Genomic DNA, 25,373 nt, shown 5'->3' on the forward strand with positions numbered 1-25,373 from the left:
CCTTATGTTCCTCTATGCAAATATACTTATATTTAAGTGTTTGCAGGTTACTGCAACAGTGCCCCCATGTTAAAGTGTAGTGACATTTTGATGTTGAGCCATTTAAGAATCCTTTGAGCGCAGAGTACAGCTCTAAGCAATATTTTGTAATATTTATATTTCCTGATCACATCAAAGTTAATGTCTGCTGAGGTTCTATATATCAGGGCTTGAACTCTTGAGCGTATTCTAGCACCTTTTCTATTAAACTCCTAACTTTCCTGAATCTCCATTGTGTTAAACTGCCACTGAAACTTCCAAATAGCCATAAACATTTTATTTATTTCATGTACATTACACAATCACATGAGATGTGAGAAAAAAATCTTCCATGTAGGTGAAGGATGTGTTTTAAATCTGCTTATGCTATTTTGTGCTCTTTGGTTGAATGTCTGATATACAGTGAGATAGAATACTTGTGTATCTGTTTTGGGGATATATTGTGTATTCTCATGATTTTCATCCAATTAATTTTCAAAGGTGCTGAAATTGAGTACAAATAACGTCACATGGTTGTTTATTTTTGACTGTGAAAATGCTAACCAGTGCAGAATATTGGCACAGAGAACCTGAGCCATGTACACTGCAATAGGAATTGCAGGCTTATTCAGTAGTCTATTCAGTAGTCTATTGTGAGAAGTTTCATTTCACCTTGACTTCATTCAGAAACTCCAAAGTAAAAAACAAGATTCACGTATCCCTCAAAGCTTAAATGATTTTTTTTAATGGAACCCTTAACTTTTATTTTTGAACTTTAGTGTTTACTTTAGCACCAGACGCCCCTTCTCCCTTCAATCCTTATTGCTGTAGTCCCCCAAGTGTCAAAGTTTCAATTCTAATATTGGAAAATTAGGAGACATAGTTGGTACGCAGTCAGGGGATATTTCTGAAGCTGATTCTCCCAGGTGAAAATTGAACTTTTGAGTGGAGGCAAAGACCTCTTAGGTCACAGTGAAAAGGCCCAGGGTAAGCATTAGAAAAATAGAGCCAAAAATATGTGAGCTATGCAGTGGGAGGCAGTGATGCCAGAGCATTCTTCCCCTTGTGTAATTTAGATTATTAAAACCCTGCTGACATGTTTGTGTTAAGCTTATGCCTAAACAGGTATGTTCCGATGTTTGGATATGCTGCTGCATGTGTTTGATGAACAGCATTTGTGAATTAAACCTACTTTCTAGTTTGCACAGCTATTCATTTTAGAGACGACAACCAATTGATGGGTTTATAGTGCAACTGCATTTTTAATGCGGTTAAATCCAGCGACTTTTTTGTATAAATGGTGTATTCTTTGAAAGTTTCTGTCCTCTGGCTCTGTTAGTTAGGCAATGCAAAACCCATGTCGCTATGGTTACAAGGCCCTACGCTCCAATGAAAAAGAGGTTGCTGCCGCTGTGTGAAGTGGGGCAGAAACAATTTCTTAAATGTGCAAGAACCAAACTGGAACTTTAATCCTCTTAGCCAGGCCCCAGCTAACAAAGCTCATGCATGAGTACAACAACTTAGCACCATGCTACGCTACTTTACCAAGCCGATAGGTTTTTGTTTACTGTGTAATGTACAAATATCTCCAGTCCATTGACTTTGGTTTTGAGGAGTAGTCAGGGACTTCTGTTAAAGAGGTATAATTTACTATGAATGTTTAGAGAGCAGTGAAAGTTGCAGACTAAACTTCCAAAAGCAAAGGCACAAGTTCACAAGGACAGTTTTAGCTTTGCAATGCCAAATGGAGGACTTATGGAAACACTCCTATGACTATATCTGTCCTTTTGAGTCAAATTCACATGGTTATAAACATTGCACCCTTTGCTAATGAAATTGGAAAAATGCAGTTTTATATATTTCTTGTTGTCACGGTATTCATTTATCACAACACCAAAGTCATTGCACTAATTAAAATCCAAACACATTAAGGCATCCAGATGGCCACTGATGATTTCCCCCCTCCATGATAGAAATATTGTGTTTGCAGCTTTGTTGTTGTTGGAAAAGCAGCTAAGAGCCATTATCTCCTGGAGGATTAGGCTACCGTGGATCCAGCTAATCATAGTGGGATAACAAGCAATCTCCCAGACTTGAGGGCTCTGCTTTCTGAAATTTATAAATGTCTATTTCCACACAGTAGTTGGAGTCTCTGCAGTAGCAGGAGTCCAAGGCTAACTAGAAATTGAGCAGGCAACATTTACACCCTAAATGCTGGAACAGCTGTGTGATTCTCAGCTTGGACAACATAATGTTTTTTATTGTGAAAAATGCATTTGTCAATGTTAGACTGTTTTTTTCAGCATCTGCTGTTTTTCTTTACAGCAGCAAGGGACTGTCCCATCGCCACACGGGAGTGACCTTGGTGATCACATCACAATAGTAAAACCCAATGGCTGCCAGGTTTCTAACTCAGACATGTCCTCTGCAGTACATGTCAATGGAAACGCCTCAGCAGAGGATTTTGATCATATTATTCAAACCATGGCACAGGTATGACCCACTAGATAGCAAACTTTTCTAAATTAAAAAAAAAAAAAAAAAAAAAAAATCTGGGATAAATATTGATGGGACAATACAGGCTGAACAGGCTTCCTGCTGTTTTTGAAGTCTATTGTTATTCTCCCAGTAGGTTAATTACAACACTTTTTAAAATGTTTCGCTCATCTCACCCCCGCCCCCGTCACAAACTCATGTAGATCACCTTGAACAGGTCTTTCTCAGTTTAAACTGAATATCCAAAGACATTCAAAGACAAGAACTAGATTGCACACTGTTATTCTCCCCCGAGGTACTTCAAATAGACTTCTAAAGGCAGTCTGCAGCTTTGATGCTATAGTCATCGGAGCAAGGCCAACGTGTACTCAGTATGTTTGTGTGTGTACGTATGATGCAGGGACGCTTCGTGACCCATGTTGAGCTACAAAAGGTAGGGTCAGCAGGTCTGGGATTCAGTGTGGTTGGCCTCAAGAGTGAGAACCGCGGAGAGCTCGGCATCTTCATTCAGGAAATTCAAGCTGGAAGCGTGGCTCACAGGTACTTGAGACTTGAGATGCCAATTTTAAATATCGGTGGGAACACACACCCTTCTGTTGCAAAACCATATCAAATAAATTCTCAGACAGCTCTGTAAGACTATAATTACAGTTTGAGCATTGGGATAAAATTTGAATTTAGAGATTTACATGACAGATGTCAGTCAAGATCCTATAACTTCTTTTCAACCTTATGAATTTTCATGTTAGCCCCCCCTAATGCCCCCCTAGCGTTATCAATCTTGACTCTTATCAATTAAAAGTCACATAGTGGGGTTCAGGATTATACACTCATTGGGGCAAGGCGAATGGTTTCAAAGATCAAAATATTAGAAACAAATATCTTTTAAGCCAAAATCTTGACAGGTATACCATAAATCAAGAAATTCCTTTTTCTGAAAATTTTGCATGGAAAAAAAAAACATTTTAGCTAATCTCTAAAATCTTAATCTTATTTAACAACATTGAGCAAATTCTCTAAAATAATAGGAAATCACCAAGAAAGCAAGATGTAGCCGAAAATACTCTTTGCATCCTTCAGCAATTACTTGTGTATGTTCAAAACTATAGCCCTTTTTGTGGTGTGGAGGAGGACATAAAAAGTTTTGAGAACCACTGTTGATGACGATCCCTCTACCTCTCCAATACAGTGATGGGAAACTCAAAGAAGCAGACCAGATTTTGGCAATCAATGGCCAGCCTTTGGATCAGACAGTGACCCACCAGCAGGCTATCAGCATCCTGCAGAACGCTTCAGACAGAGTCCAGCTAACAGTGGCCAGAGGACCAATACCCCAGCTGGCAAGTCCTGTGGTGTCCCGCACGCCCTCTGCTGCCAGTACATTGTCAGCCAACTCTAGCGCGGTATAAAGACATTCCCTCACTAATGTCATGCGAATAAAATTGGGAGCAGCTCCTGTGCATGGCAATTAGATGTAACAACTGCAGATACACAACATACACCCTGGTCCTTTTCAAACCACAAAATAAAACTACTTGATATTACTGTGAACCTGATACACCAAACAAAACAACTTTGATGGTCAGATGAATACTTTTTTGTTTTCCAAACAGAAGCCTGAAATCTACCAGACATGTCTATGCTCAACTGATTGTTCGTTCTCTTTTACTTATCCTAGTGGCAGCACGTGGAGACAGTTGAGCTTGTCAATGATGGGACTGGCCTCGGCTTTGGAATTGTAGGAGGAAAAACGACTGGTGTCATTGTCAAAACTATTCTTCCTGGAGGTATAGCAGATCAGGTGATTGCACAGATGCCTCTGCATTATTGGGAAATTAGATTTTATAACAGATATGATTGCAATGGAGATTACTTGAATGCACGCAACTGGGAATTACCTGCCACTCTGCATTGTGTTGTTCTTATGTGTACCAGTCAAAATGTCATTCAAGGTTTTAATTTATGCTGATTTGAATTTGACATTAGGATGGGCGTTTGCGTAGCGGGGACCACATACTGAGAATTGGAGACACTGACCTGTATGGCATGGGCAGTGAACAGGTGGCCCAGGTCCTTCGGCAGTGCGGCAACAGAGTGAAGCTGGTTGTCACCCGGGGTCCCATGGATGAGAACCCCTCTTTCTCAGCTGTCATGCCAGTGGTACTGCCAACTGTGAATGAGCAACAGGTGAAATGGACTCAAAAACAGTTACAACAAGGCTGTCTGTCAGATTGAAACAGCTGTTATTGTTTGACAAAATGCCTCGATATGCGCTGAAGGTTATTGCATGATGATTGATTATCACTCGTTCCTTGAACCGGTATCTTACATGACTGGGAGGCTCAAGACGCTTATGAAAAAGTTCAGAAGCTGTTTTAGTGGTTGTTTGGAATGTTTCTTTTCTTCTGTATGTTATGTTATATCTTTGTTTTGTTGTCAGCAAATAATATTGACATTTCTTTGGCATTCTGGTTTTTACAGGCCTATGAAGATGAGGAAGCTGAAGCATTTGATGTTGTACTCGCCAAAAACACCCAGGGACTGGGAATCACTATTGCTGGCTATGTTGGAGATAAAAATTCAGGTGTGGAAATCCAGATATGCCATGTCTATTTGACTCTTGGTACCTTTCCCAAGAGTTCAAGAATCTGAAAATGGCCTTTTTTGATCAATGAAGTTGACTGTAAAGATCCATAGCTCAGATTTTGCTGGTGTACTCAAGTGGCCCCAAGTATAGATGACTTTCATATTAAACATGCAGCAATACTTATAATGCCAGTTGTTCATTAAACAACAGAAAGTATTGAGGGTATTTATATTTTTTACGTGGTCCTCAGTAGTGTAATAGGTCACTTACGTCATCTATTTCAGGGCTTGCCGCACTGAAACAACCTTCGCTTAACCCTGTTCTCTGTATCCTCTTCTCTCACACCGAATATCTTCATGTCCTCTCGCTGCAGCAATAAAACTCCTCTTCAGTCTTCCTCTAGGCCTCTTGTCTGGCAGTTCTAACCTTAGCATCCCTGACCAATATATTCACTATCCCTCCCCTGTATATGAAAAAAACCTCTCAGTCTGGCCTCTGACCTTATCTGCAAAACATCTAACATGCGCTGTCCCTTCTGATTGAGTCATTCATGATCCTATCCATCCTAGTCAATCCCAGAGAACCTCAATATATTCAGCTCTGCTTCCTGTCTTTTCCTCAATGCCATTGCCCCAAAATCATTTTTCACAGCTGGTCTCAGTCCCGTCTTGTACACCTTTACTTTCACTCTGGCTGATACTCTATTATCACACTTTACCCACACTTTTCGCTACCCATTCCAACCTGCTTGAACACATACCTTCCCCTCTTGTCAACACTGTCCTTTGTTCTAAACTGTTGACCCCAAGTACTAAAATCCTCCACAACACATCATCATAATCCTCCTAAATACCGTTTTTAAATTTTATCTATGATCTTCAATGTCATCACAAACAACCACTTGTCTTTCTAATTTTTACAATTATTCTGGCTTCTCAGAGCCATCAGGTATTTTTGTCAAGAGCATAACAAAAGACAGTGCTGTAGATCAGGATGGGCGTATTCATGTGGGAGACCAGATAATAGCTGTAAGTATCAGTTACCGTCCCAGTTTCTTTTAAGTATTTTTAATGTCTTGGGATGAGTTAATCCCTGGGTTCACAAAGGATCGCCCTCTGCAGGTTGATGGAGTAAACATCCAGGGACACACCAATCAACAGGCAGTGGAAGTCCTCCGACACACAGGCCAGACAGTCCACCTTAAACTGATCCGGCGTGGTTTCAAGCCGGACGAGATCCCCCCTGCTGTGGCTCCCAGTGTTACCATCCTGCCCCCTTCCACCGCCATAGTGAAGGAAATGGAGCTTGAGAGACAGAAGGCTGAGGAAGCAGCTCAAGGGAGACTAGGTGAAGGGGAAAAAAATAATGAGGACAGAAGGATGTCGTCTTATTCAACAGCCTGTGAGTGTAATCGTCATTTGATATCATTTTTAGTTACTTGGCTTAGTCAGCAGTTATATCTGTGTGCTTCCAAATTGAAGTGGCTCACATCAATATAGTAGTTCCAGTAGCATGATATCCAACAGTCATATTTGTTGTTATTTCTAAATACTCCATGTAATGGCAGTCCAGCACAACATTTACATAGTACCTGTTTGATAAAAAAGTAAACTTATTTAGTATGGTCTATATATATTAACCTATTATTTTGTGTTAGGAATGATACTGAATACATAGTGTTTTTACCTCATAAATACAATAATTGAATAAGTAGATCAATGTCACGTAATGAGAGGGGAGTCTGTTTTTAATTTTCACAGACACAGTCCATGACCATTAAAAGTGTTTTTTCTTTGTTAAAAGCTTGTAACATTATCTTGAAAAGCAATGTCAAATTTCATCATGGCAACAGAGCTTAGTTTTTCCTTTCGGACACCTTTCACCTCTCATCTAAGAGGCTTCTCCAGTTTTGAATTGTATCTTTGAAAATTAATGCCCTCCATCTTACTGTTAAATTATTGAACAATACAGACTCCACATCAAATGTATTCACCGTGTTGCATGTGATATGGAGGTAGGTTAACCCAAATGCTGAACTGTAGCTAGCCATAAAAATACAAGGAATTGAGATTTGTCTAGTTAGTAAAGAAAAAGGACACTGGAGCAAATGGTTTCAAAATAATAGAAGGGTAGAGAATGGAAGTAATGAGACAAATAAAAACCGGTGAAAAACTTGACCTTCCTTGAAGATTCTAAACTTAAATCATAACGATCTAAAAGGGCGCTCTGAAGGGTGCAGCAGGTAGAGCAATCTTCTTTGGAACCAAACATTCTTGGTTTGATTCCTGCCTCCTCCTAGTGTGTCTAAATGTTGTTGAGCAAGACACTGAACCCCTAACTGCTCCCCTGGCGCTGGTCGACCGCATGCCTACTGCTCATGGTTCATCCATGATGGGTTAATTGCAGGGAATGAATTTCCCCACGGGGATTAATAAAGGACAAATTATTATTATTAAATATCACGCATATGTTTGTCGCAGCGCTGATATCCGTCATGTTTTATTATTAATATTTAACTGTGTTATTACAATACTTGTTTTTAAAAAAATTAAACAGTAAGCAAGCTAGAGGAGGTAAATAAACAAAAGACTAATTTCCAGCTGTATTCACAGGACCTCCAGGCTACTACAGAAGCAAGCAAGCTCTTTGGATAAGATGTTTAGTGTCCCGAGTAACAGAGAAAGCTGTATTGTGATCTGGCACCTTGTACAAGGGCAACAAGAAGATAACGTAAACCCTCCCAGACAAGCAGTTGAGTGACAGAGAAAATTGACAATATAAAAATGGCAAGACTGCTTTTTTTTAACTCATGTGAAAACTGTCAAGATACCAGTGCAAGGTTATGCAGGGATTTTATGAATTGCAAAAAAAAAGTGTAAAGTTATGAAAATAAGAAGTAAAACAGATGTTTGTCAACTGCAACAATAGCATGGAGCAAAATCCTGGAGATTCAGTACTGAAGAAGCCTCATGGATGAAGAGGGTGAAATGTCTCCAAGTGAAGAAATAAAAGTCCAGTTGCCATGACAAGAATGACTACATTATTTTATTATAACTACTCAAACAATCATCCAGAATGTAGTATTTATATTGTCTCTTTTCCTTCCTTGCCCTTTTGATTTTATGAATTGATTTTAAAGATGAGAAATAAAAATGTCAGCCATGTCATGCATAGATATTGATGGAGTAATTTAATGGCCAAGTAGTTGTGTACCATGTACGGTACAAAACCAAACCTTGAAGGTTGAAAAAAAGGTTCATGAATCAAATCTTGAATGCTCTCTAAGATTCTTTGAAAAAAAATCACACAAATAATGAGAGAGAGTTTTTTTTTTCAACCTTGATACTATTTTCCAATCTTATTGGTCAATTTGATGAAATCTGAAAAAATGTCAGAACCCATCAAATATTAGGCAAGAATACTAGAAATGTATATGCAACCAGAAAAGAGGTATGAAGTCAATCCTAAGAGCATTTGATTTGTTCTGAGTCTGTCAAATGAAAGTGATTTATTTGCACTTGCTCAAGTTATATTCCGTGACAACATTAAGGAATTATAGACATTCCGATTGTACGGCTCTGGCACAGTATTGCACTGATCCAGTAACCTTTGTCCTTATTATTAGTCTCGAAATAATATGGGAAAGCTGCCCAAGCTGCCCTTTAAATGGAGAGAATGGTTTTACCATTTTCCAGATATACATACACTTGTCACTGTAAGGTGTCAAATTAGACAAAAAGGCAAATCAATTAAGTATTGATTAATATTTTCTTCATTATACTTTTAGACTGAAGAGTTTCTGGGCCTGTGCATGCATACTGTCAAGTGGCTCTGCCTGACCTTGTGTCTTATTATTCATTGTGTTTCACTCATGACAGATGAAAAGCAGCTGCAGACAAAGAGTGAAGGATCTGATGTCCGCTCTGCTATGAATAAGCTAACAGAAGACAAACATGGTAAGAGGCTGGAGTCTTTCTTCAAGCATATCCGACGTAATGGTCATTGTAGTCAAGAACACACATAAATACAGTCCGTCATTGAGTATGTTGAGAATTGGGTAGTTTTTCTTTCATTTTCAAGACAATAGTGCTGAGTGGTGAAATATAGAAATGAAAGTAGTTTTTGTTCTGCAAACGACTATGCTGACACTTGTGAATGGTTAATGGAGAAGCATCGCTTTTATAATAAACTAATGTCAATTATTAAAAGGAATGGCGCTCACAACTGTGGAAGAGGAAGATCTAATAAAGAAGTGGCAGGGGATTCTTGGTACAAGTAATGAGGTTGTGGTACGTTTCTTTTTGTGATTCTGCACTCTCAATCAAACCCCACTTACCACAGTTCAGTTCCTGACTTAAAAAAATTGAATAAACATTAAAAGTGAAAGAAAAAAAATGACATGCCATTTTAGATATTATTATTATTTGTCCCTGTGGCAGGTGGCTCAGGTGGAGAAGTTCAGTGAAAGCAGTGGCCTGGGGATCAGTCTAGAAGCCAATAGCGGGCATCATTACATCCGCTCTGTCTTACCTGAGGGACCTGTCGGACGCTGTGGCAAGTTGTTCAGTGGTGATGAGCTGGTTGAGGTAGGATGCTGCTAAAGCTGCGCTGTTGCATTTTTTGTTTCTAGTGGCAATGTATCCTCTGTTTTCCAATTGATAATTACACGGAGTGCCAATTCACTACTCATACAGAAACCAACTCGTTTTTGATAGAGAACAGTGTTTTACACCAATATGGAGCAGAAAAAAGTGCTGTGGCTCATCCAATGCTGTTTTGATCTTTTGCAAATCAGCGTGCTACCAACGTTTTTGGAAGGAGTTATTTGTCTGTTTCCAGGGTAGTTCTAAAAAAAACTAGAAAGTTAGATCCAACCTATGTCCAAAATATATCTTTTTATGTTGTGTAAAACAGCAGTCCTATTTGTGTGGCCCTAAGATAATTTTTTTTTTGCAGGTCAATGGCATATCACTTATTGGTGAAACACACAAGGAAGTAGTCAAAATCTTGAAGGAACTTCCATTATGTGTACACATGACCTGCTGCAGGCCAGCCCCCCACCAGCAGACTGAAAATGAACCTGTCCAACCTACACCTGATGCCTCATTCACCGTGTCTAAATTAAAGGTACTGTACTTTAGTTCCAGTGCAACATATATTTTGATATTTGTCAAGAATTTGTTGTGTTTGAGAATCCAATTCGACAGTACTCTGAAAGAGGTAAATTAATATAAACTTAACAATGTATCATAAAAAATACAGGTTTGATGGTCTGTGATCAGAAGCAAAGGGAATACAATTGGACAGAAGTACTCTGTAACTACAGTACCTCTGTCTTAATAATAAATCATTTACATTCACGATTGCAAATTATGATAGATTGTAAACATTGCCAGACTTGAATTAAATTAAGACCAATGTATTTATATCTCAGTATATTTCTGACATTTCTTAGAAATATGAGACTTCTAAAGCAACTTCCCTTTGGGGTATAGGTTTTCATCTTGTCTGTTTTATCTGTGATAGTGCACTAAGGCTCTAGCATCCTGGAAATATTTCCATTTTATCTACTGCCAGAAACCTAAGCCAGAGCAAAAGGGTAGCATCCCATGGGCTGGGTGTAAAAGTGAGGAAGGTACAGTGCTACATAGAAATTTGGGACTTTTCCTTTGCAGAAACAAATAGAGCTAAGCAGTGCGTGTGTTGCCGAGGATTCAGAGGTGAAAACAACAGTTACAACGCAGGATAATGTAACAGAGGAGGCAATGTCATCTTCCTTTGCCATGTGGGAGTTGGATATCCAGAATATTGAACTCGAGAAGGCAGAAGGTGGATTAGGATTCAGCATTCTGGACTATCAGGTGGGAATATGGAACTGTACCAATGGTTACTTTGCATGACTTTTTCAGTAGCATTTAGAGTTTTAGAGTTAGTCTTTGTAATTTGTCAATAGCAATTTTCTCACATTAGTAAGTGAAAGCCTCTTCCGTACTTTTTAAGTCCACTTTCTATGTAATTTTTGTAGGATTTAAGCCTGACTTAAGTTTACTGTCTTGGCAATGTCACAGGACCCAATGGACCCCGCAAAGACTGTTATTGTGATTCGCTCTCTGGTTCCAAGTGGTGTAGCTGAACAGGATGGCCGGCTGTTGCCGGGAGACCGACTAATGTATGTCAACACCACTAACCTGGAAAATGCCAGCTTGGAGGATGCTGTCCAAGCCTTGAAGGGTGCCAGGCTGGGAAAGGTGCAGATTGGAGTCGCCAAGCCATTACCTGTAAGTATGATTCAAAATACAAGAATTGGATTTGTATTCCTTTTTTCTACACAATTGTGTGTCTGAAACATTGTCGTGCTGTATTTGGACACTTGGTTGGTGTTTTCAATTTGTGTTATGAAGAATATATACATTTTGTTAAAGAATTTATGATTTATTAATGTAAGGGTAATAGTCAAGCTCCCTGCACATCATGAGATTTTTTGTATCAAGTCACAAGGGCTCAGCTTACAACGGCTTAAATTTTTCATGCAGGAAAAAGTGTGGAGGTAGGCTGCATGGTTTAACATTCCACCTACTGTTCTTTCAGCCAAGAAGACCATCTGAAAAGGCTTCTTGCTTTTTGTTTTATTACTATGTTATTGAATTTTCAAGAGCTTACATCAAGCACCTGTCAAAATATTTGCTCTGCATATAAACCCGTCTTCAACAAGCACCTATTGTCTTTTTATCGGATGTTTCTCCTGTCAACAATTTGCATTTTTTCAAGCTTGAAAACTGCATTTTGCTTGTATTAAATTCACCATTGGATTACGCAGTTAGACCTTTGGGCTGACATGGTTAGCTGGATTACAGAACTGTAGGAAGTCTGTGCGAGTTATCCATTTTGTCCCGCAGGATGTGGAACATGCTCTACCTCAGACGGGTATATTGTATATTGCTTACTGTTTCGATCAAAAAAAAAAAAAAAAAAAGAAAATCAATTCAGAAATAAAGCTGGAAGAAACTGAAAGAATTTCTGCACTTTCCTAGGGAATATGCGGGTATTCCCACTCTCCACACCCATATGGTGAGCAGGAAATAACATCATCATCCACCACCCATTCATTTGACTTCACCAATATTTTGGTTGAGGAAGGAGAGGAGGAAGGACTGACTGGGGGCATCCTTTACCGAGCAGAGCCTGCATTGGTTAGTTAGCGTAAAAAAAAAAGAAGAAAAAAGAAAATCCCGGGTATTGAGGGAAAAATGTGAACCGCTTGTGTTTTATCTACTCAACAGTATATTAGCAACAAGTACTCAGTAAAGGACTGCATTTATGTTTATTGAAATTCATTTTTATTTAGCATTACAGGAAATCAGGATAATTTGAGCTAGTTGTAATTGGATTGTTCCCTAAATCAGTAATAAGTCAGACCTGTTTTAAGCTACTCCAGATAGCTAAAAGTATATCTGTTGTCACAGATTGACACCAGTGAAGCAGACCTGTCTGATGAGAAGGTGTTAGAACACTCTTACTCGGGGAAAGAGGACAACACTTTCGAAGCCTCAAGGATTGCTCTTCATGGAAGCAGTTGTAGTGCAGACATGGATTACCTGCATTCATCTACACCCAAGGTAGGCAACCAATTTTGTGCAGTACAGCCCACATCCGTTACGGACACCAGAGGCACATCTTGAAATTACCGTATTTTTCGTCCTATAAGTCACGCTTTTTTTCATAGTTTGGCCGATCATGCAACTTATACTCAGGTAAAACTTATATATTAAAATATGTATGGTAATTTCACATGTTTGTTATTTTCACACTGACAGGTGTGAGAGTGCGCTCTAAGGATGTGTGCCAGTATCTGCTACTCCTATTACTCCTATACCACGGAAAGCTTAATATTTAAACATCAACTTATAAAGACAACTGAGAAAGACTGAACACAAATACCCCCAAAAGGAAAATCATATTCTGCAGTTTACAAGCTGCAAGTAGTGAAATATGCAGCTGAAAACGGTAATCGAGCAGCAGGAAGAAAGTTTGAAGTGAGCGAGAAACTAGCGAGGGACTGGCAAAAAGCGGAGGATACTCTACCTGCAATGACGAAAAAAAAAAAAGATAATCGCGGGCTAAAAGCTAGATGGCCACAGCTAGAGGAACAAGTTCACAAATGGGTGCTTGAACAAAATGCTGCCAGGAGAGGCTTGTCAATGGTGCTGCTACATCTCCGCACCCAGTTAGTTGCCAAGGCGATGAATATAAATGACTTTAGGCGAGGAACTTCTTGGTGTTATCGCTTCATGCCACGCAACTGCCTCTATATCAGAGCACGGACAACGATGTCCCAAAAACAGCCACACAGAAGAGGAAGCGGCGCACCGCTTACCTCAAGAGTCGGCAGAGTTGCTCAGAAATGACACCAAGGGATGAAAAATTCAGTGGATTTAGTGATTTAGAGTGAGACAGAGAGTTTGGTAAACTTGTTATGCTATGTTGTTTATGCTATAGTTATCTGAATAGCTGTTATAGCTGAATAGTGTGTATTTTTTGAGGGGTATATTTTCGTACGAGGTCTTTCTTGAATAATATAAATACAAGATTCATATAAGGTGTAATGATAAATAATTACTGTTACTGCCAGAACTGTATAGATGTTCTGTGGCATCATGGGAATCACATTCTATCGTCAGCAATGGCTGAACACCCAAATTTCAAGCATTTCAATTCTGCCCTCTCAGGTTCCCTTATACTACATATTTGCATATATATTTGCATATTTAAGTATGACTCCAAGGATTTATTCCTCTTGCCCTGGCCCTAGAAAGAGAGTGTGTGGTGGGATTCATCACGGTCTGGTCTTGTTCTGTTTGTACATTTTGTACATTGTGCCCTCGAGTACACCAGTAATTTTTGCTGTTCTGTATAGACTACCGATGGCTTCTCTATGGCTCATTATGAGGAGGGCAGGATGGCGTCTTAGCAAGATATATTACCCCTGTTGGGGAATTGTCTAACTAACCGTGTAGAACGTTCATTCAGCCGCTATGCTTTGTTTTACCCTAGCTGACAGCTCGACTGGACTTGTTGGATGATCATCCCTGCTTTGCAACATCATCCGGCCTTGGAGAGAATACTCAATCGTTCTCTCAGGAGGAGTCCCCCTCCTTTAAGCCTCCAAGTTTAAGAGGGCCTGTTCTTGCCTATGATGCCATACTAAGAGGTTCTGATCATTACTTGGCACAGTGCACGACCAAAGAGGAACCAGTGGATCGATCAAAGTCTTACAGCCCATATGCTGAAATAGAATCCAGAGGAAACGTCCCATCAGAGCCTTCAGAGTCACACAAATATCACATTGAGCCCATTCTCTCATTCGGAGTAACTTGTGACAAAGATGATTTGATCAAGGCAAGAAATTACTTTGATAAGTGGTGTGAATCTTTGCTACTGATTTATATTACTTGAATACAGGTCTTCTGATAACATTTCCTCCTATTTTTAAAAACTATGTGTTGGGTCAGTGCAGCGCGGCACAGGGGGTTTGAGCAATTTTCATTGGAAGTGAACATTGCTGGTTCAATTCGCGGCTCTCCTAGCCTGTCGAAGTGTTGTTAGCAAAACACTGAACCCCTAACTAGTGCTGCTTGCCAACTGCTCGTGGTTCATCCATGATGGGTAGAATTCAGAGAGAAATTTCCTGCAAGGGATTGATAAAGTATCACAAGATTAAATAAAAAGATATTTATGTAAATTGTGACATTGTTCTTTTTCAAGGTATTTATCTCTATTATTTCAAAATGATTTATTTTCAAAAGGCAGATCACATTTTCATGATTTCAAGAAATTATATAAATGAGTAATAACTTACAAGTGAATGAAAAACATATAAATTAAGTATTTCAATTTAAAACAATCAAGCGTTTATGTTTCTGTGTAGCATCTTAGTGTAGACTCCATGGTCTTTGAATTCTTGCATTATAGTTTTCTTTTCCTTTTTTACTAACACCTGTGTTAAAATATCCACTTCAAGGACAAGGAGGTAGGTGTTGGAAAATCAGCAGAAGATGGTGACAAAGAAGTATTGACCTCCGGAAGCAATTTTGAAAGGACGATCACCGTTGTCAGGGGCAACTCCAGCCTAGGTTTGTGTTAATTTCTTTAAATTCTCATATTTGTTATTTCCTTGTCATGTTGTAGGGAAGTGCAAATGAGGTTGAGGCAAAGGCCCTCGCCCTCTCCTTTTGAGCCAAAGAACACGTAGGACAAAATGAAACAATTTTGATTGTTTTCCAGTGTGAAAGGGTCACTCTATTGTCTTGTAGGGTATTTACATTTCAAACCTTCCCAAGGGGCTACAAACACCTGAAAGAATATAAATTTTAATTTCCAAAACAAATAGGTATTATCAAGGTACCTGATTGAAAATTGTGCTTTTTAACGCTCTCCATTTCATAATGACATAGATTATGTGTCAACCTAAGTGATTCCACTGAGAATTGAATGAAACCTAATGAATAAAAGACCAGGTCTCTGGTTGCCATATTGTTTTCCAACATTTATAGCTTTACATCATAGCATTTACAGTCACAATTCTAAAAATGTTTACTTTAGATTATTACTTTTGATCTAAAATGTTTTTTATGTGAGTTTTAAATGATTATTTTTACAGGGATGACTGTCAGTGCCATGAAAGGAGGTCTGGGTATGCTGGTACGCGGCATAATCCATGGTGGGTCCATTAGTCGTGATGGACGTCTTGGCGTAGGTGACCTTATACTGGCCATCAATGGAGAGCCAACTGCCAATCTGACCAACGCTCAGGCACGTGCCATGCTTCGAAGACACTCTCTCATCGGCCCAGATCTGGGGTAAGAATGGAGTTACACATCTGACTAAAGATGTCTACGCAATGTTTGGTCACTAATGGTATCTCAAAACCAGTTTTGTAAAGTGAAATCAGTTAGATAAATTGGTTGATATTTAAGTACCCTGATGTGTGTTTTCATTCGTCCATCCATTTCTTCTGGATGGATGAATTATCGATTCTTTTGTTTCAAGATCTAGTCTTTACAACACTAGGATTGTCTCTGCCAACTTTACCAACAGCATAGTTATATTCACTGTAGGTTTTTAATGTTTAATTCAGCAATACTTAACAGCCTTCTCTATATTGACTTTAATGCTTATGAAATCATTGGTAGCTGTTTTTTTTTTCTGCTGATCAAAGGAAGTTTGATTGCCTTAAAGCTAAATATGATTTACAACAAATTGTCATTATATTAGCATTAAATATCATACCATTCTTCCCACTGGTTGAGGGAGGTGTATGGAGTGGATAAGTTATTTTTAAAGTTCTGCTTGCCAAACTAAACCTGGCACTCAGCCTTGGTGCATAAAAGCAAACTCTTCACATTCTAGATCTGCTTGTACACCTGAGGATGATCTGTGCCCATTTTATGTGTGAGTATATGACTAACTTTCACATCTGTGTCGTTTCACAAGGAGACTACAGTCTTCTCCATATTCAGTCGATCTTCTCTTCAGTCCATGAAGGTCTATTTTCCAGATTAAGAATATAAATTCATAGATATGAATTTTGAAATATCAATTTGTCTATTTGATTGTTTGATAAATCCAAAACTAATAATGAAGTTTGAATTTCAGTCATTACAAAGGCTCTTTTTTGCTTGTTCTGTTACACTTAAATTCTAAAACAATGAAAACAGAAAATGTACTTGACATTTATAGCTAGATGAAGCTTCATTGACTGCATAACTAAACTAGCCTCATGATTTTCCTCATCTATTCATCTGACTAATATGTTTGGCATGGTTATAACCAAACTATACTAATTTACATAATTCCTTTTTAACACAATAAAGTGTCCACATTGCACTAACCTTTGAGTTTAAGCATGACCATATTGCTCACTGCATGTCATTTCATTATTTCTCTGGGGTTCATTTCCATCCCTCTTCACATGACATCATGTTTGAAAACCAAATCAAGCCATCTGCTGTCAATTTGTCGACTTCACTCCAATGTGTTAATGTGCCCTTCAGAATCAGCCTCAGTCACAAATGTTTGGAAATGGGTCTGTAATTGGTTATCAAATTTTATCAGTCAGGTTTTGGTTCATTTGTAATTGGAATTAGTAAATTGCTCATGAATTAATGATAGACCTGCCCTTCAGATTTTTCACACGAGCATTGAGCAAACAGTAAATTGATTTTTTCAGACATAGGTGATTACACGAAATGTGTTTTGCTCATTTAGATGTGAAATGCTGTACAATTAACTGACATCTCACCTTGAGTTGTTATTAAGCAGAAATTATTGAATTTAAGACAGACAGGATCTGTCCAGGTCATGCAATTTAATCTGGATGGAGCTGAGAGAAATGAGCCTCTGAATGCAAATGAGATTTTTTTGTTTTAATATAGAGGTTTTCTTTCACACCTGGTTACATATCAGTGCATGCCTCTATTTGATCTAAAATACCATGTGAGTTTATGTCAGCAACTGAAGTGAGTAAACGGTCTTGCATTATATTAAGGATTATTCGACTCAGTGCGTGTGTCTGTTTGTGTGTGTGTTTGTGCATATTTAGAATTACATATGTCCCTGCTGAATATCTAGAGGAATACAAGACCAGCCTTGAGCAGACAAAAGATGACGTCTTTTCTGAAGCAGTACCGGTCTTAGTTCTTGTATCCAAGTATGTACCAATATGCCTTCCACAATAATATTTCTAATATGATGCCCTGAAAACAATGTAGACTTGAATCATGTTGTATGTGTCCCTGAAGCTTTAACCCCAGACAATCAAATTAACCCAGAATCTTACGTATGTGTTTTCTTGTTTCAATTAGTGATGTTCCCAACCTCCCAGAGCGGGAAGATGGGGAGGGAGAGGAGAGCACATCTTACAGCAACTGGAACCAACCACGGCTGTGAGTAGATACACATTGTATCTATGCTTGTAATCTAATTTTATGGACATGTCCATGACACCATTTAGGGCATATCAATGCCACTGCCATATCTTTAAAGTGAAAAAGGTGAAAATCTTACATACTGTTGTTGTTACTTCCCCCAGAGTGAAGCTCTTCAGACAGCCAGGCAAGTCCCTGGGGATCAGTATCGTTGGGGGGCGAGGGATGGGCAGCCGACTGAGTAACGGCGAGGTGATGAGGGGCATTTTTATAAAGCACATCTTGGAAGACAGTCCTGCAGGACAAAACGGGACATTGAAGACAGGCGACAGGATTGTAGAGGTAAACAAGAATTTTTGTTTTTTTTTTTGCTTATTTTCTTTCACTTTGCTTGTCTTTTATTGAGAATCACATCATATTTATAGAAAACTAGTACCTTCAAAAGGTTACCGCAGAACTGCAAAGAACAGTTTGAGGACAGGTCTAAGAACACATCAGCATTTTCAAGACTTTTGATTTTACATAACAGCACAACCTATTCAGTAGGAATACATTATAAAAAGGGATATTGCCATGAACTGCTGTTTCACGGAATACAGAGGGATACTATCCCTAAGATCCATGATACCTGAACACGATATCTCTACAAGGTGGATGGAGTTGATCTAAGAGATGCCAGTCATGAGGAGGCAGTGGAGGCCATACGCCGCGCAGGAAACCCTGTGTCATTCTTGGTCCAGAGCATTATCCACCGGCCGAGGGTAAGTCTGAAGAAGGGGGCCTGGGGCAATCTAATGGAGTCACAATTTGAGGGTTAAAATCTCACATCTGAAAGATGGTTTCCTCTAACACCAATCATATGTGTATATATAAATATATATATATATATATATATACACGTATGATTGTGGAATAATATTTTATAGTACAATTTATGAAGGTACAATCACCCTCCCTCTGAAACATATTAGATATATTGGTGGGTTTTAACCTTTATGTGTAATGCTGATTGAAAATGACTATGAACAACAGTGTTTGTTGTTTGAAAGTGCCCTCAGGCTTTAAAAGCATGACTAAGTAGTTTCTTACTGGGGCTTCTATTGGTTCCACTCCACTGTCTGATCTCTTGTACTCAATCACGTTTCATGCATCGCTGTCTCTGGAGATATTTCCACATGCTTTCCTCATCACGCTGCTTACTCATTAAGCTTGGTAGCAACTCATCATGTAATTTAACTCATACAGGAGGATGAGTACAGAAAAAAGAGGATCACAATTATACTCAATTGGCGCTTTAACACAGCAGACATTGGCTTGGCAGGAGGAAAAGCACCAGTGTGAATAATACCATTAAAGGCTGGTCGGGCATTAATCGTCGCGATCAGCCGTATCGATGAGGTAGCATTCTCAACAGCTACATGCTGTGGGCTCAAATAAACGTGCAATCATTATTAATGCAATGAAATTCGCATTTCAAGACGTTACTTAGTTAAACCTCATAAAGATTACTGATTCGAAAAATAAGCTTTTGTGCCTCCTCTTACTTGAGAAGTAATTTTCTTTGTTTTTTTTATGTGAGCAGCCATTGAGTTTAAATTACCTTCTTTGTATTTCTTGACAAGTGAAGTCAAAGTCATTTTTCTGTTTTCAGCCAATTGGCTGGTAGTTGTAGCCTAATTCATAGCCAAAGGAAAGTATTGATAAACTTATCTAGCTCCCAAGAAGTGTGTAAGCATTTGTACTTGCCTAAAACGTAATGACATTCCTTTAAAAATAGCTTAACATCTTAATTCTGCAGTGGAGATGTTGGTACATCATTTTAACTACAGTTACTGCATGATGAGTTGCCTCAAACCTCCGCATCTATTCCTCCTCACTGCTTTTACAGCCTGAGTCAATACATAGTACAGTTCCAGTGCCTGGAGAAGAGAAACAAGCCACTTTCACATGCATGCCACATCCCTCATGTCAGGTAATCTTTCTTTGTTTTTGTGCTCCTCATTTCTATTCCATCAGCCATCCATCACACTTCATCTTTGTTGCTTTAAGTTTCAAACCTCCTATTTTTTCTTTCACTTTATTATACTACTTGTTGAGTCTTTCTTTCCATGTGCAATTTTCACAATTACATAACTAGCATATCTACATGCATAAAACACTTCAATTGGAGTATCCTTCTGGAAGATTTTTTAGTTTTTTAAATCTACAAATTTTCTGATACTTTGTGATCTCATAGTAAGAATAGCTTGTCCTGTCATGATGCTTAAATCAAAAGGATGAGTGAAGTCAATTGTCACTGCCTGTTTGACTGTCTGTAATTGAGAGAACAGGGTTAGATGGAGAAGGTTGATTTGCTGTGGCGATGCCTGCAGGGAAAAGCCGAAAGGAAAAGAAGAATTGTACTATTGTATCGATAGACAGACATCCAAACTAGTTTGTAATGCATTTTAATCTAATTGAATAAAAATTATTTTGTCACCTGTATTAAAATACTAAAAACTAAAAAAATTCAAATGTAAATGTGAAAATTACATGATTCTCTATGGCTATAATCCGTCAAAATATTCACCAGAGGGCATTTTCCAAACAAAGCAGTACAAGTGGAAATTAGTGATCATGAGGTAATTTTGATTGAAGTGCTTTGGGCGGATTATCAGCATAATTTTTTCTCAAGATGGATGAAAACTTGGGAGCATAATAGAACATCCATGTTGTTTCTCTCAGTTTCAAATCCATCCCTTGTAACCAGTGCATCTCAAAGTAGCCAGAAATCTGGAAAATTTTTGTTGAGCCAATTAGGAAGGTAGGTAGGTTGTTGGGAACCTCCCTCCTTCTTCTTTTGATGCTGATCTGATGAAATGGCTGCCGTAAAGAAACAACTCACTTTAATGGTTACTTCTCCAGATTCCAACCTTTTTAGTCAGAATCAGTCTTATTGGCCAAATATGCTCACAAATACAAGGAATGTGGCTCCAGTTTTAGGGTTACACCTTATTCTGACATGTTTATCAACAAAACCTGGACTACAGGATGTTATACACAATGCAAAATATTAAATGCAGAGTGCTATGTAGTTAAGTATGTAAATGGTGAGAGAGGTTGTTCGAAGAGATACATTGAATATGGATAAATATATCTATATAATATACATACATAGTGTATGCTTATTTTTTACAGCAAGGGTATGTATCAAAGCCTGTAGAATGAAGCAGCATCTAGCGTCAATGTGTGGTGACATGAGACATTTCATTATGCAGACATCCACTTCTCCTGGATTGCCTCCCATTCAATTATGTGCAAAAGGCTCAGCAGTCCTATTAAATATTCTTCATGTTGTCAGCTTGTTGGTCCTTTGTGTTGCTTTTAGAAGCCCGCCCTGCCCTTCCAGCAGTTAAATAGCAACCACGGGTCGAGCCTTTGCTGCACCAATCAAACCCATTTAGCTCCTGCCCTCCCTCAGGTTAGAAAACCACCCCATGTCGATCTCCTTGCTTGTAAGTTGGTGTGTCTTTGAGTCAACCAAAAAACAAAGAAAATGAGCCTCCATGTTTTTACAGCATTGAGATGAGGCTTTTTTTATCTTTTGTTAAATGGATTTCTTTCAATTCTAACAAGTGCAATGCATAATTTTATAGTGTACGAGTAAATGTCATCTTTTGATGATTTTTTGTAATGTTTGCAGACTCGTTCAGATTCATCATAACTGTTACGTTACTGTGACAAACGAATTTTCCCCTATGGGAATCAATAAAGTCTACCTTATCTTACTTAAGTAATTTTTTAAAAAGTCTACCGATAATCATTTTTGGCGATTCACTTGTTTGGTTTCAAAGCCAGGAGACAAGAGGCAATAGGTACTTAAACATAAATGAATGAATGCCAAACTGATAAATGAATAAAAACATAGTTTGAAAATAAAACAACAAAACCTGTCCTAAAATCATCAAAAATACATTTTAAACCAATCAGTGTGAGGGGAACTAAAAAGTCCGAGATATGTGAAAAGACATACCAGGAAATACATCCCCCCCCGGTTAGAATAATGTTTGTTTTTCAACAGCATTCAGAAGCCATTCACGACATCTTTACTTTAATTGAAATTAAATGTACTCAATGTATTAAGAATACATGTATTTAATTACTATGAATCTAAGATGTGAATGCCCATAAAAAGACTAAATATTGAAAACAACATATCCAAGCATTTTTTTTCCATCCAGCTGCTTTATTTTTTTTAATTAGCTGAAATTGAAACGTATGACCCCCCTCCCGTTTAGTTTAGTTTCTCTTAATGTATACAACTATGTACTGATATGCATGTGTGCTAAGGCCTAGATTTGCATTTACTTGTGTTTAAGTACAGGTTGCCTGCATTTATTGAGCTTCGCTGTGTCTGTTCTGCATCAAGCAGAACGTAAAAATCATAGCAGATGCTTTTACTGTAAGTGCACTTTTCGTTCCTACTACCGCCTTCTTTGAAGACTCTATTTTATGTTTCTCTGCCGATGTACAGACAACAACTTAATAAGACAGTCAGCACTCAACATAGATGCGATTTCTTAGAAGAACTAGAAGATGCAATATTTTTTTCATAGCTTTGGCAAAAGCTTTTAAGCTCAATCATGGGAGTGACGGTCAAGCCTGGATAGGCATGTGGTGCTGGACGGACGGTTTCCCCCAACAGTGTTTTGGTATGCCCATGAATGTGTGTCTCAGCTCTCTTGCAGGGTTTGCCAAGTAGTTGAAAGAAGCAATTTTTTTTTTTTTTTTTAATTTCATAATTATTTTTTGACAAAAATCATTTGCTTCAGTATTTGATCTTTTCAAGATTCAAAGGTTTGAGCATGTGTGTGGTTTAAGCTTTTCAGATGTATAGAGTTTCTTTGATCTTATTAATATTTCAGAAATTACTGCAGACTAACAGTATTTCCCATTTTCCATTGACACTGATCTGAATATTGTGTCTTTCTTCTCAATTTTTGATCAAATGTAATTCAAGACCCCTTACAGTGACTGTCTGAATTACAATTAAAATGATTTTACTTCATGCTTTGTCTTGTGTGAAACAGCCATCGGTAACAGAATCCAGAGAGGAGAAGGTTCCAGCAACAGCAAGGGACAAGAAAGACCAGGTTTGTGTATCCATTTTCCATCTAGTGATGTGTACTAGTAATTTGTAGTTTCATATGGAAGGCGTCACTTCCTGGAAACACAGGCAGAAGTTAAATGCAAGATTTTTTTCCTTAAAAATACACCCCATTTGAGATGAAGTTGTCACCATACATTTATGTCTGCCATGTGTCCGGCATGTGTTATAGTCTAAAGTTGTTGACCCTTGTCTCTTCTCCGTAGGAGGGTGACAGTCACAGTAGACTTTTCCTCCGCCTCTCCCCAACTAACCCTTTCACTCCTACCCCATTTAAGGTTTGTGGGTCTCTGTCTTTGATGTGCCCTTCTATTTCCCTTTCTATGTATGCTTGTACAATTATGTTGATACAAATTCAATAGCTGAAGTATCAAACTTACATAATGTACATGCATTCACATGTCCTAACATCTCTATTCCTCTGAATTTCTTTTATTGCCTTTGTTGTAAAATCACCTCTCTCTTCCCTAACGTTTGGTTTTGTTGCTTCCTTACACAGATACCAAAATCAGTACTAAATTCACTTTTTTGCTGTATTTTTAAAAGAACTGACTTGACGATAAGAAATATTAATTGAAAGTGTGATTTTTTTGGTCATGGTATTCAGGTTAGTGCACATTTGAATGTCTAATGGGTGAAAATGAGTTGAAGTAGTCATGGGTGTGATAAAGACCATTATTTGCAAATTGTGTACTTAGTTTTAAGTTTAATTTTGCTTGTGTGTTTTATTCTGATTTGGGGCTTTGGCACACATAGGGAACTATCTTATATACCTTTCAATTAATGCCACACTCAGAACTAACAAATTCTGCTCAAACTGATGAAGCTTTTTGAATTAAACAAAATATATGGCTTCTGCTGATTATAGCTTCATGTTTCTCCCCATCCCAACGAAGCTAACAGCAATAAGCGATTACAAAAAAGAAGAATTTTGAATCCGTACTTTAACTTTGCCTTTCTCTAATAATGATTTTCCAACTTCAATATTTGCGGCATACAGCCAGTGAAGCATGAAGCGGCAAAATCATCTCCCACCAGCGCTGTCCTCCCCCTGCCAGTGATGCCCCATATGGGAGAGACTGACACAGACACGCTGACAGAGATTCCTGGCAGACCTGCTGAGGCAGAGGAGGAGAAAGAGGAGGAGACGGATGAGTTTGGATACAATTGGAGTGAGTCTGTTTCTTTCTGTTAAGGGAACAATCATAGAGGGATAATCACAATTGTTTGTTTTTTGTAATTTCGCTCTCAGAAAATTCAAGCTCCTCTGACTTTTTAAAAGTAGATTTCACATGTTGAGTAATAATATGAATCAAGTGACGCTGATGGACACAAAGATATAAAAGATCACATTTAACCCAGATTTCATTTGTGAATAAAGACTGCATGTCTGTCAAGGCTTGCATGATTGCTAAAAAATGTTGAACTGTTGAGTAGTGGTTGACCAAGTTTTGGTTATGGAAAACATTAAAAGAGAGATAATGTTTTTGGAAAATGTTTTGCATCCCTGGAAAATCTAACTCCAAACTCAAAAACAAGCTTCTTTCTCCAAGCTTCTCAATCAGAATTAGCAAGACCATTTTCCCTTTTGCCGAACCATTTTAATCTGACAGCTTTGCTTTTGATTATATAATAAATTATAATTAAGCAGATGGATAAGAATATTTTGAGTTTTTTTTTTCCAAATAGGGCTGAATAGGAGACTTGTCTTTGTTCAGATTTTGTATAGTTCCTGTCACTTTGTATTTTTTAGGTTTGGTGGTTACATATTTATTTCAAATCAGGTAAATTAAGTTAATGATGCATCAATCAATAATATTCTTGATTACATAAACAAGGAATTGCTGCAACCATCGACTGAAACCTGCCCACGGGTTCAGATTATCTTAAGGTTTCATCATTGTTCATCAAACCAGGATGAGTGTTGCAGAAAATGTCTCAAATAATGTCATCTTGAAAAGAGGTGGAAAGGACTCGATGAACCCTGTATTCTGCTTTCCTACTTTGCAATAACAACATACTGCCTTTAGAGGTCCTCCAAGTCTCATGTTTATCTTGCTCAGCCATCAATGGATCCGATGCCTCGAATAAAGTGCACTCATGCTCGAGCTGGCTGAAAAAGCTGAGGCACTCAATACTCAATTAAAGCTATTACCATCTCTGCGATATAGTGATGAACCATTAGATAAACTCTGAGCTTCAA

At 38.3% G+C, this 25,373-nt stretch overlaps 1 protein-coding gene across 17 annotated transcripts in view; it reads left to right on the top strand.

Annotated features, from left to right (window-relative positions):
* mpdz (multiple PDZ domain crumbs cell polarity complex component) overlaps positions 1–25,373 on the top strand; it is a 44,880-nt gene that overhangs the window by 5,172 nt on the left and 14,335 nt on the right. For 4 of the 17 annotated variants that reach the window (XR_015107572.1, XR_015107573.1, XM_086165823.1 and 1 more), the window contains exons 4-31: positions 2,344–2,511; positions 2,915–3,054; positions 3,704–3,917; positions 4,193–4,315; positions 4,501–4,701; positions 4,996–5,098; positions 6,041–6,129; positions 6,223–6,502; positions 8,980–9,057; positions 9,311–9,390; positions 9,541–9,687; positions 10,058–10,228; positions 10,777–10,962; positions 11,170–11,379; positions 12,133–12,291; positions 12,565–12,717; positions 14,153–14,497; positions 15,120–15,231; positions 15,759–15,957; positions 16,508–16,549; positions 17,700–17,807; positions 17,962–18,042; positions 18,189–18,366; positions 18,675–18,785; positions 19,913–19,996; positions 23,094–23,156; positions 23,377–23,448; positions 24,171–24,342. Coding sequence is in view for 15 of the 17 variants with exons in the window: in XM_086165823.1 (XP_086021949.1) it covers positions 2,344–2,511; positions 2,915–3,054; positions 3,704–3,917; positions 4,193–4,315; positions 4,501–4,701; positions 4,996–5,098; positions 6,041–6,129; positions 6,223–6,502; positions 8,980–9,057; positions 9,311–9,390; positions 9,541–9,687; positions 10,058–10,228; positions 10,777–10,962; positions 11,170–11,379; positions 12,133–12,291; positions 12,565–12,717; positions 14,153–14,497; positions 15,120–15,231; positions 15,759–15,957; positions 16,508–16,549; positions 17,700–17,807; positions 17,962–18,042; positions 18,189–18,366; positions 18,675–18,785; positions 19,913–19,996; positions 23,094–23,156; positions 23,377–23,448; positions 24,171–24,342 (4,069 nt within the window). In the remaining 2 variants the exon portion in view is untranslated. The remainder of the gene's footprint in view (positions 1–2,343; positions 2,512–2,914; positions 3,055–3,703; positions 3,918–4,192; positions 4,316–4,500; positions 4,702–4,995; positions 5,099–6,040; positions 6,130–6,222; positions 6,503–8,979; positions 9,058–9,310; positions 9,391–9,540; positions 9,688–10,057; positions 10,229–10,776; positions 10,963–11,169; positions 11,380–12,132; positions 12,292–12,564; positions 12,718–14,152; positions 14,498–15,119; positions 15,232–15,758; positions 15,958–16,507; positions 16,550–17,699; positions 17,808–17,961; positions 18,043–18,188; positions 18,367–18,674; positions 18,786–19,912; positions 19,997–23,093; positions 23,157–23,376; positions 23,449–24,170; positions 24,343–25,373) is intronic. The other 13 variants (XM_086165827.1, XM_086165834.1, XM_086165826.1 and 10 more) reach the window with 11 other exon arrangements.

This window comes from Fistularia commersonii, chromosome 19 (assembly GCF_037954325.1).
Source record: "Fistularia commersonii isolate RoL2024-O1a breed Wild chromosome 19, RoL_Fcom_v1.0, whole genome shotgun sequence".
NCBI lineage: Eukaryota > Metazoa > Chordata > Actinopteri > Syngnathiformes > Fistulariidae > Fistularia > Fistularia commersonii.